This window comes from Urocitellus parryii, chromosome 9 (assembly GCF_045843805.1).
Source record: "Urocitellus parryii isolate mUroPar1 chromosome 9, mUroPar1.hap1, whole genome shotgun sequence".
NCBI classification, from domain to species: Eukaryota; Metazoa; Chordata; class Mammalia; order Rodentia; family Sciuridae; genus Urocitellus; species Urocitellus parryii.
This window is the reverse complement of record NC_135539.1, coordinates 27,849,937-27,863,122: the sequence shown is the minus strand read 5'-3', so window position 1 is coordinate 27,863,122 and position 13,186 is coordinate 27,849,937. Positions and strand designations below refer to the sequence as shown.

At 50.4% G+C, this 13,186-nt stretch overlaps 1 protein-coding gene across 2 annotated transcripts; it reads right to left on the bottom strand.

Annotated features, from left to right (window-relative positions):
* Window positions 1-960: 960 nt before the first annotated feature.
* Rhbdd2 (rhomboid domain containing 2) lies at window positions 961-12,745 on the bottom strand. 2 transcript variants are annotated; one of them, XM_026396882.2, is made up of 5 exons: window positions 12,498-12,581; window positions 11,298-11,366; window positions 9,937-10,344; window positions 4,117-4,267; window positions 961-1,801 (listed from the first exon to the last, which is right to left on the bottom strand). In XM_026396882.2, exons 2-5 carry the CDS (start codon window positions 11,323-11,325, stop codon window positions 1,447-1,449), a joined length of 942 nt encoding a protein of 313 aa, XP_026252667.2. In that variant the 5' UTR covers window positions 11,326-11,366; window positions 12,498-12,581; the 3' UTR covers window positions 961-1,446. The 2 variants fall into 2 exon arrangements, with proteins under 2 accessions (XP_026252667.2, XP_026252666.2); XM_026396881.2 differs by lacking the exon at window positions 11,298-11,366 and having other exon boundaries at window positions 12,498-12,745.
* Between the last annotated feature and the right edge of the window lie 441 nt (window positions 12,746-13,186).

Below are 13,186 nucleotides of genomic sequence, written 5' to 3'. Positions count from 1 at the left end.
CCCAGGAAAAGTCCAGGGGAACATGGAGACGAGAAGTCAGTCCCCGAGCAACAGGTGGGGCAGGCTGGAGCCAGGCCCTGCTTGTGGCCCACCTCTGCCTCCTGAAGCCCCAGGAGTGATGCCAGGGTTGGAGGGGAGGGCTAGGCTGAATGACCCGAGGGTCCTCACAGCTCTGCTGCTTGGGGACCTCTGGGTCCAGCCTGGCCATCCCAAGGCCCGTCTTCTGCAGCTCCAGCTGGCCAGTTCATACAGAAGGCCAGAGGAAGGAGGGACATGACCTTGCCACTCCCAGCAGTGCCCTTGCACCTGCTTCTGGTACAGGCCTGGGCAGGAGCAGAGGAAGATGGCTTGGGACAGGCCACTAAGGCCAAAGTGCAGGGTGTGGCTGGACAGGTGGGGCCATGAGTCGTGTCCCTGAACGTGCCTATGCAGCTGGCACTGACCAGAAGCCACAAGGGGTCCCTGGGTCTGGCCAGGCCATGAGCTCACACCCCCTCCTTGTCCTGCTCTGCTCCAGCATTTCCCGGGCTCACTTGCTTCCTGGCTCCGGGTTAACCTGGCCAATGGGACACACAGATGGCCGACTGGCAAACATGCAAAGCCAGGAGCTTCTCCAGTGGCATCGCTGCCAGTATCCATGCCACTGAGGGGTCTATGGTCCTGTTGGCAGCCCTTCTCCTGGTGGTCCCCACTCCCAAGCTCTGGCCACACCCCCTCCTTCCTGGGAGCAGGGAGGTGCCCTGCGGCTGCCCAGGGCTGATTGCCCAACCGCCAGCCTCACTCTTCCAGTTCTCCCCACACCTCTGCCCCTCACTCCCCTGGGTCCCCACTCCTGACCTACTGGGCATAGTTGTTGGTCTGACCCAACCTTGGTCCCTCTCCCTCTTTGCCACGGCCCCAATCCCCATGTCACCTCCTCGGCCAGATCAAAGAAGCCACACACCATGGGCAGGTTGGAGGCTGGTTCTTTATACCAAGGTCAAGGACACGACACAGGTCACCGCAGCTGGGCACGGAGTCTGGGTGCGGGTGACTGGGGGAGATTTATTACAGAGGCCTGGGGGCTGCCCAGCACAGACACAGGGACACTGCAGGGGACAGAGCGTGTGCAGAGTAGAGACAGGAAGGAAGGTAGCACTGGAGAGCCATCAGCAGCCCGACAGCAGCCCTTCCCTCCCACGTCCTCTAGGAGGCGCCCTGAGCCAGGAGGGAGGAACCCCAGCTGGGCCACCAGGGCCACAGGATCCCATGATGTCACAGAGTGTCTGTGTAAACTACTTTACAGAGCCGATGGGAGCACGAAGAGGGCGGAAACGGACATGTATCAAGGTACTCGACACGGCCTGGCACAGGAGGTATTCAATAAATAAGTTTTTGTCAAGAAAATCAGCTGACAGGACCTTCCTCGGAAGGGCGAGACGTGAGGTGTCTTCCCTAAATGTTCTCTCAGGGCATGGTGACCCTGGAGGACTCCTTGGAGCCTGCAGCCCCTGGGGTGCCCAGGGTCCCAGAATACACTGTGCCAGGGCAGCTGACGGGGGTAGGGGGCTGGACCCCCATGGAGGTCCCCACAGAAGCCGGGTAGACGCTGGAGGAGTTAGGGGTCGAGCCGAAGTGGTTCTGCACATAACACAGGCCGGAGGTGGGCTGGTACGGGGGCAGGCTGGGCATGTGCCCAGGGACGGCTGGCCAGGAGGCAAGTTTCTGGCCGCTGGCATGCTGCATCTGGGTGACAGGGTGGTTTGGAGACAGATGAGGATGGCAGCTCTGTGTGGGGTAGGAGCCAGGCACAGGGTTCAGCCTGAAAAGGAACAAGAGAGGGAAGGTCATTCAGCCAGCAGTGACAAGGCCCACAAGGCCACCCCAGAGGGCAGGGCAGGGCAGGGCAGGGCCACCGTCCTGCTCAGCACACATCAACCTCTGGTCATTTTCTGAGGCTAGCTCTGGGGACCAAGTGAGGAAAGGGACTGATCTCAGAGAACAGAGGCCCGAACAGCGAGGCAGCAGCCCGAAGGGAGACAGAGCTTGAGGGGGGGGCCTCCTCGCAGCCGCTCACCCACCAGTAGAGGGACTGACTGGCCAGGTCACAGCCCACAGCAATTCCACCCAGAGTGCAGCGCCACCGTGTGGCCTCCGAGGGAGCCCATGGCCCAGGCCACCTGCTGTCAATCTCCTACCTGGGCCCTCAGGAGGGAACTCACGGAGCAGGAACCCCTCTAACAATGGGCGTGCTGAGGTCACAGACCCCACCACAGACCAGCTGCCTGAGTTCAGGTACAGGACACTTCATGTCCCCCTTCACATGACATTAAGAAATTAAACGATTCTTGGGGCTGGGGATGTGGCCTAGCAGGTGTGAGGCCCTGGACTCCATCCCCGTCACCATAAAAGAAAACAAACAAAACAACAACGAAAAACAGAAACAAAGAGAGAAACAAATTCCTGCAGAGCAGCCAGGGAGACAAAGCTGCCCCAAATGGCTGCCTCACCACCAAACACACGCCGTCACGCGCCGCCTATGACCCACTGTTGGGCTGCCTGGGACACGTTCTGTTCTGGGCATCTGCAGCAGGCCCTGGCAATGAGGACCAGACCCCAATCATGTGAGGAACAGAAAGGGCCACAACCTCTCCCTGTCCTGTCTGCCTGTCATACTGGAGCAGGATCAGACCTGGCACTAGGGAGGCACAGTGTCATTGAGCCATCCTCCATGGGCATGAGTTGTGGTTGGTGACCAGTGTCAGTTATTACAGAAGGGAGTCCCTCCCTGGGTGGAGTTGGCACCCCAAACCCTAAAGCCCTCTCAAGAGTCTTATGGGAGGCTGGGTGCAGTGGCACACGCCTGTCATCCCAGAGGTTCGGAGGCTGAGGCAGGAGGACTGCGAGTTCAAAGCCAGCCTCAGCAAAAGCAAGGCCCTAAGCAACTCAGTGAGACCCTGTCTCTAAATAAAATACAAAATAGGGCTGGGGGTGTGGGTCAATGGTCAGTGCCCTTGAGTTCAATCCCCGGTACAAAAAAAAAAAAAAAAGGGGGGCAATTTACCACCGAGTCACATGCCTGGCTCTTTTTATTTTGAGACGGATCATACTAAGTTGGTAAGTTGGTGAGAGTCTCACTAAATCGCCGAGGCTGCCGGTAGACTTGTGATCCTCTTCCCTCAGCCTCCCAAGTCACTGGGACTTGCTCATTCTATAAAGTTTCTCCCCGAGTCAGATGCCAGGGATTATATACCCAAAGCAAAAAGGCAGGTTTGTGCTTCTCTCTCTCCTGGTGTCCATCCCTTCCTGCCAGGGCCAGCACAGGCTGGAGCCAACTCCTGGAACGAACCCCAAGGAGCAGCTTCCAATTCAACTAGACCCGCATCCAGGCAGCGAGGAGGGGATGTGGGTCACCAACAGAGCACTCGGCTTCCTAGAAAATTCCTTGTCTCAGGGGGACCACGGCAGGAGAGGTCAAGTCCTCTGCTATGGAGTCTCAGCAGGGACAAGACCATGAAGAACCCCAAGGGACAGGGCAGTGTGAACAGGGGAAAGGGGTGGGAGGAGACCTGGGTGTGGATTGGAGTCACGGGAACCCATGTGTGCTCTGTGGCCTCCTCTGTGACAATGAAGCAGCCCCATGAGTGGGTGGCCTGCCTGGCTTCCTCAGAGAACGCATGGGCTGGCCTGGGACCAGCAGCCTCACCTGCTCTTGTTGGTGGTCAAGGACAACCCTCCAGACCCCAGGCTGAGTCTGTCCTCAGAACCCCGCCGGCTGTGCGGGCTGTCCCTACCTCATCTGGGCCACACACCACAGCTCAGTGTGACCTGTCAAGTGCTAAAACATGTCACACTGGCTGGGGGCGCTCACACCTGATCTCTCTACATGTCACTCAGGACTATGGGCAAGTGTCCTCAGATGCCACTCCCTTCTCCAGACGGTGGGGCAGCAGCCAGAGCTGCTCATTTTCTTGTATTTCCCTGGGCGTCACGCGGGGGAGGCAGGCGTGCTGGGCTGCGCCCTTGGCCCCTGGGTATGTACTCATTCCCTCAGCTGGTCGCATCCCCACACTCCCCTAGGGCCACACTGGCCTTGGATGGGTTGCAGGAGCCAGGGGGACAGGTGCTGTGACTGACCTCCGGCTCTGGGCAGCCCTTCTCTCAGCTGAAGACCCGGAGATGTACTTGAACACGGAGACCCTCCTCATGAGGCTGAAGGGGAACTTCTGGTCGAGCTTTAGCGCCACTCGCTCCGAGAGGTCGATGGAGTGGCAGTAGGTGACACCATCTGGGAAAGCAGGTTAAGAGAGTGGAGGAGGCATAGGGAGGCGACAGGGCTGCCGGGAACGTGGCCTGGGATACAGCCCCGGCTGTTCTCAGAGTCTGGGAGTGATGCTTCGCCCTCCCTCTGCCAGCCCGTCCCCTATCCTGAGCTTTCTCACCACGGCCGTCACGGTCATAAGCCAGCACCACCTGCCCTTGTGGTGGCAGGAGCCACAGGGCTCTCCTAATATTCCTCAGAGGGATGACACCTTGACCTAAAGGGGGGGGGGGGGAGCCTGCTTTAACGTGTGCTTCTGAGCCTCTTTAGCAGCATTAACCCCATACGCTGTCACCATCCCAAGTGACCCAAGAATGTCCTTGTCATCTGGTCTGTGTCAGGCTGAGGCAGAGACTACACAGCCACAAAGACTCAGCCCTTATTTATTCGTGTGTGCATGTGTGTGTGTGTGTATGGTGCTGGGGACTGAACCCAGGCGTGTGTGCATGCACAGCGGGCACTCTACCACCTGAGCTGTATCTCCAGCCCCTCACTCTTCAGAGGACGTTTAGAATCCTAGTCACTGGCCACTCCTCTCCTTATTGGGACAACTAAAAACACTGCTGTGCGTTTCTCCGTCCCTCCAGGGAGGACAGCGTATCCAAGTGCTGATGGCAAGTGATGACCAAAGAGGGCAGAGCTGTCGTGGCTGCTGGCTTCAGAACCATCTCAAGATTCAGTTCTGCTTCTGACTCAGATGAAGCAATCTACCCGGCCTCCCATCATGCACCACTGCCGGCTAGGACCCACACCTCGAACAACGGCTTCCACGCTGGACGCTGCTGGACTGGGATGTAAGAGGAGGTAAGCAACGGAAGCCAGGCCTCAGGCTTCCTGTCCAGAGGTGCTTCCCAACTGCAGCACAGGCACAGCGACTGCTCTGGGCCAGAAAGGCGGCTACGAGTTTGGGAGGATGAAGCAGCTGGAAATGGCAGGTCAGGGTAAGGGCGAGGAGGGCTCCAGAAATCGGCATAGAAGTCCCCTGAACCTGGGCTGAACATGAAGGTGCACAAGCCCAGACTCCTCAAGCCAAGCAATGGCTGCCTCTGGGGAATGATGACGGAAGGCCTCAGGCTAACAATTCCTGGAGCTGGACAAGGCAGGGACACGCTCAAGGTCAACTGGACAGAGTACAGAGACCTCGCAGAGCACCCAGGACATTCAGAGGAGACTTTCAAAAAGACAGTGACTTAAACACAAGGCGCAGCGACTCACTGAATAAAGGATACCCTGCAATTTCCCTAAAGGAGCTTATAAACATCAGGTTTCTAGCAATCTTCAAGTAAACTCACCACCTGTCATGAATAAAACCCAGAACAACAGTGAAATCTAGCCTTCAGTATTTAGCTTTTGAAGGTCTAACTTAAAATAAAAACTGCCAGACATGTAAAGCAGCATGGGATAGGGCTCAAAGTCAGGGGGAGAATCAAGAGAAACAACCAGATTCAGAAGGGGCAGAGAAGGTGCTATTGCCAGGCACTGATGGGAAAAGTTATTATAAACACATGAGTATTTAAAAATACATAATAGGGCTGGGGATGTGGCTCAAGCGGTAGCGCACTCGCGTGGCATGCGTGCAGCCCGGGTTCGATCCTCAGCACCACATATCAACAAAGATGTTGTGTCTGCCGAGAACTAAAAAATAAATATTAAAATTTCTCTCTCTCTCTCCTCTCTCTTTAAAAAATAAAAATAAAAATAAAAAAAAATAAAAATACATAATAAAGGAACCCATGAAGAATCTCAATATAGAAACAAAAAACTATGTAACAGAATCAGATGAGACTTTCAAACTGAAATCCATGTGAGAAGGAAACACACGGTGGAACAGGTTTTCCACAGGTCAGACACCACAGAGGGCACTGACCCTGAGGCACGGCATCGGAACCTAGCCAGGCTGAAGTGTAAAGAGAGAAAAGCTTGGGGGGAAAAAAAAGGGGGGGACAGAGTCTTGCTGACCCTGAGCACAGCAAGTACTTAACCGTGTTTAACTGAAAGGAGAAAGAGGATGGGAAAAATTTTCAAAAAACAATAATTTTTTTTCAGACTTGATGAAAATTCTGTCATAAATCCAAGAAAATTCTTCTCAGACTCAAGATCAATGAGCCACAAGGAGAAAAAACACAATGATGCATCCTCCTGAGGCTACATCATGAATTAAATAGCTGGGAGGGCCAAGCGCAGCGGCCATGCCTGTGATCCCAGTGACCAGGGAGGCTGAGGCAGGAGGATTGCCAAGTTCAAAGCCAGTCTAGGCAACTTAGTGAGACCCTGTCTCAAAATAAAAAAGGCTGGAGGACAAGGCTCAGTGGTAGAACACTCCTAGAAAATCCAAGAGAGAGTCTGGAGGTTTTAGGGAAGATGGGAAAAGGGAGGTTGGATTTTCAGTTCATGCCATGTGCGTGTGTGGGACTGTCACACTGAGGCCATTAATATGTATGATTAGGGGCTGGGGATGTGGCTCAAGCGGTAGCGCGCTTGCCTGGCATGCGTGCGGCCCGGGTTCGATCCTCAGCACCACATACCAACAAAGATGTTGTGTCCGCCGAGAACTAAAAAATAAATATTAAAAAATTCTCTCTCTCTCTCCTCTCTCACTCTCTTTAAAAAAAAAAATATGTATGATTAATACATGCTAATATTAAAAAAAGGAATAGCTGAAAACATCTGATAAAGATAAAATTGTGAAATTAGACAGAAAGAAAAGGACTATCACACAAAGGGAACAATGAAAATGACTCACCAATTTCTTATCAGAAACAGAACAAGCCTGCAGGGTGAAGTGGCCCACGCCTGAGATTTCAGCACTCAGGAGGCTGAGGCAGGATAATAGCAAACTCAAAGCCGGCCTGAGCAATTGGGAGACCCTGTCTTAAAATGAAAAATAAAAAGGCTGGGGTTTGGGGATATGGTTCAGTGTGTACAACCCTGGGTTTAATCCCAGCACCACCACCAAAAAAGGGAGAGAACAAGTCAGACAATAATGCAATGACATCTTTAAAAGTAAAAGAGGAGTCTCAGGAGACCAGAAAAGGCAGGAATCCTGTATGCAGCAAATGAAAGCATTTTTAGACATCAAAAGCTGACAGAACTTGTCACCAACAGAAATGTCAAAGGAAATTCCTTCAGGCCACAGGAAGATGATAGCAGATGGAAACTTGGATCCACATTAAAGGAGAACTAGAGGGACTGGGGATGTGGCTCAGCGGTAGCGCGCTCGCCTGGCATGCGTGCGGCCCGGGTTCGATCCTCAGCACCACATACCAACAAAGATGTTGTGTCCGCCGAGAACTAAAAAATAAATATTAAAAATTTAAAAAAAAAAAAAAAAAATAAAAATAAAGGAGAACTAGAAATAATAAATATGTGGGTCAATGTCTGATGGCTTTTTTAATTAAAAAATATAAACAATTTAACTATTTAAAGTCATAGCAATGTACTGTGAGGTTTAGAACACATGTGAAATAAAACATGACAACAAGAACACAGAGGATGAAAAGAAGGCAAGGAAAATATAATGTTGTATTTGTATAAGGTCTTACACTGTGTATGGAGTGGCACGATACTTCAAAAGTCGGTTATGATAAAATATATACTGTATGTAACCACTAAAAAAAATTAAAGGTACAGTTAACAAGGAAAGAAGATTAAATTCTATAATTAGAAAAATATGCAATTAAAGGAAAGAAGAGGGGGAAAGTATGGAACAAATGGCAAGCTGGTAGCCTTAAACTTGACCATATCAATAATTACACTAAATGTAAATAAGCTAAACATATTGTTTGAAAGCAGAGATTGTCAGACTGGAGAACCAACATGCTACCCATAGGAAATAGGATTTAAATATGAAGACAATTTTTTTTCCAGCACTGTGGATTGAACCCAGGGCCTCACACATGCTAGGCAAGTTCTCCACCAAGGAGCTACATCTTTAGCCCTTTTTAAGTTGTCCAGGCTGTCCTGGAACTCATGATCCTCCTGCCTCAGCCAAGTAGCTGAGATTATAGGTTGTGATATCACGCCTGGTACACAGACAAGGAAGGAAGGGAGGAAGGGAGGGAGGGAGGGAGGGAGGGAGGGAGGAAGGAAGGAAATACACTACATGAACCCTAATAGTAAAACAGCTGGAATAACTACATTGATATAAGACAACACAGACTTTAGGGCAAAGAATATGACCATAGATAAAAGGAGTCAATTTCCTCATGATAAAGGATCAATTATTAAGATGACATATAATTCTGAATGTATATTCATCCGCAGCAGAGTTTCAAAATGCACAAAACAACTGGAAGGCAAAAATGGACAAATCCACAGTTAGAGTTGTAGGTTTAGTACAAGAATACAGAAGACGTAAATGAAAGCAAGACTTCAACCTTAGAGACACAGACTATCCATGTCTACCAGCCACAGAACCCATGTTCTTTTCAAGAATAGTCACCAACATACCAAACGTTGGGTCAGAATCATACAAAGAATGTTCTGTACCTACATGAAATTAAGTTAGAAAATAACAAAAAGAAGTCTGGAAAAACCACTGATATTTTTAATTAAGCAACTCATTTATAAATTACCCATGGATCAAAGAAGAAATTCCAAAGAAAATTCTATTTTCAACTGAGTGGTAATGAAAACACAGTATACCAAAACTGTGGCTCAGTGGTAGAGCGCTTGTCTAGCATGTGCGAGGCCCTGGGTTTGATCCTCAGTACCACATAAAAATAAATAAAGTAAAGGTATTGTGTTCAACTACTTCTAAAAAATAAATATTAAAAAAAAACTTGTGTAATGTAGCTAAAGTAGTATTTGTAGGAGAGTTTATATCATTTCCATTTTTATATCAGAGGATGAGTTTAAAATCAATGAAATTAAAAAATAAGAGCTTTCACTTACCAATACTTATACATAACCTCTCTTATTAGTACACAGAATCATGAGAGATTTTATATCTTGTCTAACCCCCAATTTTCTTTTCCAACCTCACTAATTTTGATGTTTATAAAAGAAACTCCACTTTGTAGTATAGATTTCTTTCATTTGATTGCCAAAATATAGAAGCTGGAAAGCTTATTCTAAGTTTTAACTATGCTTACAGTAAAAGTCTCCTTCCTTCTTTTTTTTTCCTGAGAAAAAGATCAAGCCAAACAAAAACAGTAACAAAAAGAAATCTGAAGCTAAGGGTATAGCTCAGTGGTTGAGTCCTTGCTCAGCATTTGTGGGGCCTTGGGTTTGATTCTCAGAAACGCAAAAAAAAAAAAAAAAAAAAAAAAAATCACAAACCAAATGTTTCCTATCCCTTTCATGAATATCTCCAGCTTTTGGGTATCTCAGACTCTTCCAATGAACACTCCTATGATAACTGATCAAATGTAGGTTTATACCTAAGTTTTCAAGGAAAAAAACCCTCAAATTTTGTATATTTTGCCAACTGGCAGGGCTAGGCTAAGCTGGCACGAGGAGATGACTGTGTGAGGAAATCCTGGGCTGGACAGAGGAGGTGACCAGCCCAAGGCTCCAGGGATCTCAAAGCTGCAGCCAGAGCCTAGGCTGCCTATGTCTGAGCCCAAGACTATCTACCTGCCTCCCCAGGTCCCCCCTTGGCTGGCATCTCTCTGAATTCCCTTCTAGAAGGATACACGCCAGTCCGACCAGAAGGCCACAGATGTTGCTCAGGAAGGAGGTCTGGGGGATGAGCCAAGAGGCAGCCAGCAGGAGCCAGGGCACCAGCACCGAGGGCACCACCACACCAAACACCAGGGCCCGCCTCATCCGAGAGCGGACAGAGGTGACTCCTAGCATGGCAAAGGCCACCGGGGTGAAACCTCTGGCATCCTCCACTTCCCCCAGCTTTGACAATGACGATACAGCTTCAAATGACAGGAAGATGATCGCAGAGAAGATGGCGAAGATCAAGGTGAAGAAGCAGTGGCGGACGGTGCCCACAGTTCTCTCAAAATTGCCAGCAAAGCGCCAGATGATGACAGCACCGCAGAGCAGGGAGACTGGGTTCTCATAGACAAAGATGTAGGTCACCAACCTGTAAACTGAAAAGGGACCGGAGTTAGAGGCCGGCGGGTGGGAAAGCCAGGTGATAAGCCATCTAAGAAAGGGAAAGTAAGCCCCAGAGAGCCACTGAAAAGCAGTGATAAGCAGTGGGGACAACAATGGAGGACCCAAGATTCAGAGTAGAGGCATGAATGTCTAAACCCTGCTCTTCCCAGACCTTGAGAAGGTCAGAAACCAACTTCCATGTGTGAAAAAAATACTTTTTGTCATGGAGTAGTCTCTGAATTTTAAAGTGCTTTATAATCCTTTTTTTAGATTTTAATACTGACCTACCTCACTGGGCAGTTTGAGGGTTAATTAATTGTAACAGCTTCAGGGTGATTGAGTGGGTGTCACTTAACACTCTGTGTGCCAGTCTCCTCAGCTGTAATCCTGACCTCTCCTTCCATAGTGGCTGTTCAGAGGAAGAAAAAAGGGACCATGAATTATTTTGCAGCTATAAGGATTATAAAGCTAGCATTAATAATATAGAAATCAGACATCTTCCTTGAAAGCCTTGCAGGTAGAATAATGGTTTATGTGCAATAAGACAGCAAAGAATCATGCTCGTTTTTCTAAACATGGTTATCTCTAATGTATTTTACACCACTGCAGGCCCACACACTAAGCTGAAGTGACAGTGACTTGGGAGTCCTAAGACCTTCAGTGGAATCTCGGCTCTATCACAACCAGGCTGTCTGAGCTAGTCAATTTCGAGGCTTTAGTTTCCTCACTGCAAAGTAACAGGTTCGACTGGAGGCCTTCAAAGGTCCCTTGTATGACTGATGATCCTAAGTCCATGAACCCCACAACTGGGAAGCTGTGAACTAAAAAAAAAGGGGGGGGGCTAGCTTTTGGCTTCTATCTGAGGAGGTGCCGTGTGTATCTGGGGTGGAGGGTGCAGGGAACAGCTTCAGTTTTGAGCAGGGAAGCAGGCTATGGAACCATATACCTGTCAGGCCGTCTCCGGAAGGCTTCATTATCTGAAGAGTACTTCATTATTTGTTGAGTACTTCCGAAACTGAAATTCCAAGTATAAATGTGAAAAGATTCTAGAAGCAACTCTATATGATTTGGGAATGATATATCCCAAGGCTCTATTTCCAAACTATCATCCCATAAAAACAAAAAGCTGGTTCCTATCTCAGTCTTATGACTTTTAACAGCTCTGATTCTTTGCACTAGGCTTCAATCTCATCTAAATAATGGTCAGTTTAATATGGCCTATGTCATAGAATCGCTGAGGATTAATTAAAGCATGGGAGTGTACACTGCAAAACAACAAGAGCCATACAAATTTCTTCTATTCCTTCCCAGAAAAGGAGGAAGAAGGGGAGACTAAGAATGTCTTTATGAATGGATGTTTATACTTAGTTGGACTGCAAAATTACTCTCCCCCATGAAAAAAAAAACAACAAAAAACACCTCTCCAAATGCAGAAGCAGCCACCCCCGCCCAAGCTCTGGGCTTTGGGAGTCAGGACTGCGATATAAACTATGCAGAAGCCATTCCAGGCCAGGCGTGCGGTGGAGCATGCCCATAAATCCCAGCAACTCCGTAGCTTGAAGCAGGAGGAGCTCCTCAACAACTTAACGAGGTCCTAAACAACTCGGCAAGATCCTGTCTCTAAATAAAATATTTAAAAGGGCTGGGGATGTGGCTCAGCGGCAAAGCCCCCCTGGGATAAATCCCTGGTAACCTCCACCCCCCCCCCAAAAAAAAAAGACATTCCAAACCTCCAGAGGACAGGACATTGATAAGAGTGGCAACAGACAATGCTCAGGTGTCGCGATAAAGGGGAAGAGATAATTTTTCGGTGGAGCTTTGGCCCTTGGCAGACGTGGGTGTGGGTATGAAATGGGAGCGGAGAGAAAACCACATTTGTCATCAAGGAATGAGTTTGGAGCCCGGGCCAGTCTGGCGACCACCGGGAAGGAGCAAATTTGGGTAGGAAAGGGTGATGACGAAGATAAGGCTAGGGAAGGCGTGAAACAGGGAAGGCGGGAGGCGGTGCTGGAGGCCGGACCTCCAGGTGGGAGCAGCCGCGCACGGAGGCAGCGACAGGCTGGCGGGGAGGTCTGGGGCTGGAGTCCCCGGACGCGCGAAGTCGGCGGCGGGGATCGGCGCCCGGTCCGGCCCCGCCCCTGCTCACCTTGCCAGTTGCGCAGGGCCTCGGACCGCAGCGACAGGCCCGAGGGCGCCAGGGGCGGCTGCAGCAGGAACAAGCGGGGCCCGGACACTAGCAGGGAGAGCAGCGCCGTGAAGAAGGTGGCGGATGGCACCTCGGGACACAAGCACCAGCTGCGACTCCCGGGCCCCGAGGCCGCCATGGCCGCCAGACTTCCCGCGCTCCACCCGGTCACAGGTAGCCGGCCTTCGGCTTCTTCCGCCTCGCTGCGGTTGTTTCCCCTGGCAACAGCGGAAGTGCCGGTCGGAAGCCCCGCTCCCTCCAGGACAGCCCAGTCTCATGGCGCCGACCTGCCCTTCCAGGCGCGCGGGATGCCGGGAAATGTAGTTCCCACTCTGTGGCTGGGGCTGCAGCCTTGGAGAACGAGTCACAGGTCGAGGGGCTGCTTTTTCAGCTCCATTATTCCTGCAGGGGCTTTGATTTCGCCATCCCGGCTCTAGGTGGTGCCTAAGGAGCACTGTGTCTTGAGGCCCACAGAGCCCTTTCGCACCACGCCCCCTTGTCCGCGTTCAACCCCATTATACCAAAGGGAACAGCGTAGCAGGCTCCCTGGGTAATATGATTAGATGGCAGAGACACAACCAGAACTCGGTCCTCCCACTGGGGCGCCTGTAATTGGCCAAGAGGACAGCGGGGGCAGCTCCTTTGGTTGG

Coding starts and splice junctions, on each gene's coding strand:
- Rhbdd2 (XM_026396881.2), bottom strand. CDS start 12,675: ATGGCGGCCTCGGGGCCCGGGAGTCGCAGCTGGTGCTTGTGTCCCGAG. Junction 10,345..12,497: donor GGCCCTGCGCAACTGGCAAG/GTGAGCAGGGGC, acceptor GTCCCTTTTCAG/TTTACAGGTTGGTGACCTAC. Junction 1,802..4,116: donor AGGGCTGCCCAGAGCCGGAG/GTCAGTCACAGC, acceptor GTTCCTTTTCAG/GCTGAACCCTGTGCCTGGCT.